General features: G+C 60.3%; 2 protein-coding genes across 2 annotated transcripts in view; both read left to right on the forward strand.

The window, feature by feature from the left end:
• Window positions 1-192: 192 nt before the first annotated feature.
• GLOTRDRAFT_91417 (uncharacterized protein) lies at window positions 193-694 on the forward strand (the record flags this gene model as incomplete). Its single annotated transcript, XM_007864973.1, has 2 exons — window positions 193-219; window positions 263-694. The coding sequence occupies 2 exons, from the start codon at window positions 193-195 to the stop codon at window positions 692-694; spliced, it is 459 nt and encodes a 152-aa protein (XP_007863164.1).
• A 542-nt stretch (window positions 695-1,236) lies between these two features.
• The window catches only part of GLOTRDRAFT_109905 (cysteine proteinase), a 5,504-nt gene continuing 2,057 nt past the window's right edge, over window positions 1,237-4,683 (forward strand). Inside the window, exons 1-5 of the mRNA XM_007864974.1 lie at window positions 1,237-1,361; window positions 1,415-1,578; window positions 1,635-3,778; window positions 3,835-3,960; window positions 4,018-4,199. Of these exons, the coding sequence (XP_007863165.1) occupies window positions 1,670-3,778; window positions 3,835-3,960; window positions 4,018-4,199 (2,417 nt within the window). The 5' untranslated portion in view covers window positions 1,237-1,361; window positions 1,415-1,578; window positions 1,635-1,669. The remainder of the gene's footprint in view (window positions 1,362-1,414; window positions 1,579-1,634; window positions 3,779-3,834; window positions 3,961-4,017; window positions 4,200-4,683) is intronic.

Consider the following 4,683-nt stretch of genomic DNA (forward strand, 5'->3'; position numbering starts at 1 on the left):
GCGGACAAACAACGCGCGCGGAAATGCGATGTTCAGTTTCTTATGCAAGGCACTGTAAGTTACCTGCAAACGACTTGCCTCGCTACGCTTCGGCGGTGAGTATCGGCGAGGAGGCAAGGCGATGTATTCATGTCTCACTTATGTACAAAGACGCTGTATTGTGGCAGTTGGTTGGGCGGGGCATTGGCAAACATGACCACACGAGATTACAAGGTCCTGGTAGTGACACTATGTCACTGTCACTTGTCATGTCCCCTCTGAGCCCAACCCCGATGGACCTAAGCCCTCTCCTTTGCCCGCCTGGCGGCTGAAGCGTCCATGGTCCTCCGAGTGGGTTCTGGGTTTTCTGTTAACAGATGAAGTAGCTGTGCGCGCATGCGAGAAGCGCGGTGAATCCGTGGAGGATTCAGAACACAAAGCCTCGGACTACCACACCATACACCGCTGGGTTGTCCAGGATCTCGCGAGAAAACACCCCATGCCTGCCCGCTTCATACATTCCCCCGCGCTCGTCTTCGAAGACCGCACGCGCGCCTCGATGGAGTTTTGCGTCGCGCTGGTCGACCTTCGGTCTTTTCGCCGCAGCGAGCGTGGGCCTCCGAGCGTAGAACTGGTGGAGGAGATCGCGGACGAGCTGCAGCTCAAAGGCAAGGCTCGGGTGCCGCGCTGGTACCTGCTTGCGGACCTGGACTAGGCACATTGTTGTGTAATATCCCGCACCACTGAGTGCTTGCCCGCTCCATGACAAGCTGTTGCGCAGGCTTGAAGGCAGTTGTGGTCTTACCATCGCCGCGCTCACATGCGGGACACACTGGCACCATCGTATTCACCGTCTCTCTGCCACCCCTTCCAGGCGAGGCGCCCTGGCCCAAAAGTCTGCCCGAGACCCACGATATCATGAGTCCGAGCTGGGTCGATGGTCCAGTGGTTTTGTAACCAGGCGCTGACGTACAGGCTGCCAATACAGCGCCATGGAGGCTGCAGCTCAAGCTCCAATTTCAGAGAGGTGCTGAGTGTTATCCCTGAGCGTAGTTTTAGATCGTTTTCATCGCTTGTAACCTGACCGGGTCCATAACGAATACCTCTGCATTCTGCAGTTGTTCTGCAACTTGCACTCCTTACTTCCTATATACTTACATTGAGGTCTACATTTGCCACAAACGGATTACAATTATTATGCGTTGTTTGTCGCAGAACGTGGCTTGACGTTCGCTCGGCTTCGACTTCGCCTGTCAGTGTCCAGCACTTTGATCGCCTGCCCTCTGCCTCCCTGCGTTCCTCCCAAAAGCTTTCCGTACGAGTTGTGTACTCGTTGCCCGGCTAGCTCACGCTTATCGCACTCTGGTTTCCCTGCTGAAAAGGTTCGTTGTAAAGCGGCCAATGGCGCGAACGGGGCTTACTCAGCTCGTTTCAGACAGCCCCTACGCTCGGTATATCAAGGTGGATCATAACCTCTTGCTTGGACTAGGTATACTCGGAAAAGCTTGCGACCAGGCGATTCTTTGACCGAAGCCGCAGGCCGAATTTCTGCGATACGCAAAAGAACATAAAGTCTTGGGGAGGATTCGTTACATAAAGGTACGCGTATGCTCCTGCCGTGCGTCGTCCCTGCAGCCGCTAACGCGCCGACGCAGGTCACTTGACAAATCCTATATGCCCCTCACCAGAAATGGCGACGCCTCAACCACCGTACTCCCAGCCGGGGCCCTCGTACTTCCACGCAATGCAGCATCCCATCCCGCCACCATACGTATACGGCGCGCACGCGCCTCCACATAACGCCGCCCCATACCCCTACTCGCCGTATCCGCAATCGCCCATGCACGCGCCAGGAGCGATGCACCACGCACCACCGAACGCACACCGCGGCAGAGGCGGCTACCACCCGTCACGCGGCGGCGGCGCGCCGACGTACCAGACCTTCCAGCCGCCCGTACACCACCACAACCCTCAGCAGCACGCGAATCCCTACATGCACGCGCCCATCCCGCCGCAGGAGAACTACGCGCAGCCGCACCACCCGCACTCGAAATACCAGGTCCCGTTCTCCCCGCCCGCCCCGTACCCCCCCGTGCCCATCCAGCCTGGCGCGTCGCCCTCTGTTTCAGCAGCGTTTTCGCCGGCGTGGTCGGCTGAAGTGTCCTCCCCCCTGTCTCCCCTGCCCAAGCAGCTCATGATGCCCCCACCGATGTCGATGAACCATACGTACCAGCCCCAGAGAGCGCCGCAATCGCCGGCCCCGCAAGCTTCTCCTCGTCCCAGGGAAGTACAGGCTGCTCCTCCTGAAGCGGAGCACACCTTTGTACACGAGCAGCCCCAGGAAATCGTGGAGACAGCTCCCGCGCCGACTTCTCTAGAGTCAGAACCAGAGCAAGAGCCCGCTGCAGCCCCTCAGCCGGAGCACAAGTCTCCCAAACAGACATCATTCATTCCTTCTCCTATTTCTCCTGAATGTGCGCGAGGGTCTTTGCCCTCTACGTCATCGCCTAAGCCCAAGCCGACTACGGGAGGCTGGGCGGTGTGGTCACGGCGGCCGAAGAATCCGTCTCATGCGCCTGGTATCATATTTGCTTCTCGCTCCCGTCCGCCGCCCGACGTCGTCGAGAGCGCGCTGGACGAGCGGACCCCGCCTCCCTCACCCGTGGCAGAGAAGGTCGCTTTGCCTGCGCCCGAGGAGCCCGAAGCTACCACCGAGGCCGAAGAGAGCAAATCGTCTGCTCCTGCAGCCGACGTCGAGCTGCCTGACAAGGCCGAGCGATTGTCGACGCCACCCGACGTCCCCTCGTCCGCCGCGACGGCCACCGCGACCGAGACGACGCCGGCGACGTCGACCGCTCCCGGCTCCCCGTTCTCCACGACGACGTCCATCTCCGCTGCCGCACGTGCGCCGACTCCCTCGCCCAAGGCTGAAGACAGGACGGAGGCGGCGACGTCCGCGTCTGCGTCCTCCACACCCGCGCCGGCCCCGCAGGCGAAAGCCGCGCCGAAATCGTGGGCATCGCTGCTCCGCCCCGAAGGCGCCGCGTCGTCCTCGAAGCTCCCGCGGTCCTCCGTCGTCGGCATCTCCATCCCCGCCTCGTCGCTGTCCTCTCCGTCGGGGGGCAGCACGAGCGGCAGCGGCATCCCGGGCGTCGCGATCCCGCACAAGGCCGAGCTGCTCAGCCTGCTGTCGTCGGGGCCCGGAAACAGCGCGAACGGGGGGCCGATGAGGATCCGCCCGCGCGGGCTGGTGAACCAGGGCAACATGTGCTTCGCGAATGCGGTGCTGCAGGTGCTCGTGTACTGCCCGCCGTTCCACCGGCTGTTCACCGAGCTGGGAAAGTACCTCCCGCTGCCGGCGCCGCTGCCCGCGCTGAACGGGAGTGTACCGCCGGCGGAGAGCGCCGACGCGGGCACGCCGCTCGTGGACGCGACGATCCGGTTCCTGAGGGAGTTCCTCGTGGACGAGAGCGCGGGTAAAGGGAAGGAGAAGGAGGAGGACGGAGAGGGCGACGCGACGGACTGGTTCGTGCCCGGATACGTTTACGACGCGATGAAGGAGAAGAAGCGGTTCGAGAACATGCGCGGCGGGCACCAGGAGGACGCGGAGGAGTTCTTCGGGTTCTACCTCGACACGCTCGAGGAGGAGCTGCTCTCGCTGCAGGCGCAGCTCAGCCCGGCGTCGACGAAGGCGGCGCAGAAGCAGCAGGTGGAAGAGCGCCTGGAGGAGGAGCCGTCGCAGAAGGATGAGGGCTGGATGGAGGTCGGGAAGAGGAACAGGACGGTTGTCACACGTACAGTATGTTTATGGCTGTGGTTTTCGAGTTACGCATATCGCTGACTGGGTTCGAGTAGATCAGGACAACTGAATCGCCAATCACGAGAATCTTCGGCGGGAAGTTTAGGTCGACTCTTAGGGCGCCCCAACAGCGCGATTCAGTCATCGTCGAAGACTGGCGATCAATACGACTCGACATTCAGGTGTGTACTGGCCTTCTTCCATTTGCCGACGCATATACTGAAATATTTGGCCTCCAGCGAGAGAATATCCATACTATCAAGGACGCTCTGAGTTACATTTCTCATCCTGAGCAGGTGCAAATGACTGCTCCCAACCGCCCGGGAGTCACGATCGAAGCAAGCCAGCAAGTCCTTATCGACTCACTTCCTCCTATCTTGGTCTTGCACCTGAAGCGTTTCTTGTATGATACCAGCGTGGGAAGGCAAGGCTCGGGTGCCGCGCTGGTACCTGCTTGCGGACCTGGACTAGGCACATTGTTGTGTAATATCCCGCACCACTGAGTGCTTGCCCGCTCCATGACAAGCTGTTGCGCAGGCTTGAAGGCAGTTGTGGTCTTACCATCGCCGCGCTCACATGCGGGACACACTGGCACCATCGTATTCACCGTCTCTCTGCCACCCCTTCCAGGCGAGGCGCCCTGGCCCAAAAGTCTGCCCGAGACCCACGATATCATGAGTCCGAGCTGGGTCGATGGTCCAGTGGTTTTGTAACCAGGCGCTGACGTACAGGCTGCCAATACAGCGCCATGGAGGCTGCAGCTCAAGCTCCAATTTCAGAGAGGTGCTGAGTGTTATCCCTGAGCGTAGTTTTAGATCGTTTTCATCGCTTGTAACCTGACCGGGTCCATAACGAATACCTCTGCATTCTGCAGTTGTTCTGCAACTTGCACTCCTTACTTCCTA

This window comes from Gloeophyllum trabeum, assembly GCF_000344685.1.
Source record: "Gloeophyllum trabeum ATCC 11539 unplaced genomic scaffold GLOTRscaffold_00003, whole genome shotgun sequence".
In the NCBI taxonomy this organism is placed as follows: domain Eukaryota; kingdom Fungi; phylum Basidiomycota; class Agaricomycetes; order Gloeophyllales; family Gloeophyllaceae; genus Gloeophyllum; species Gloeophyllum trabeum.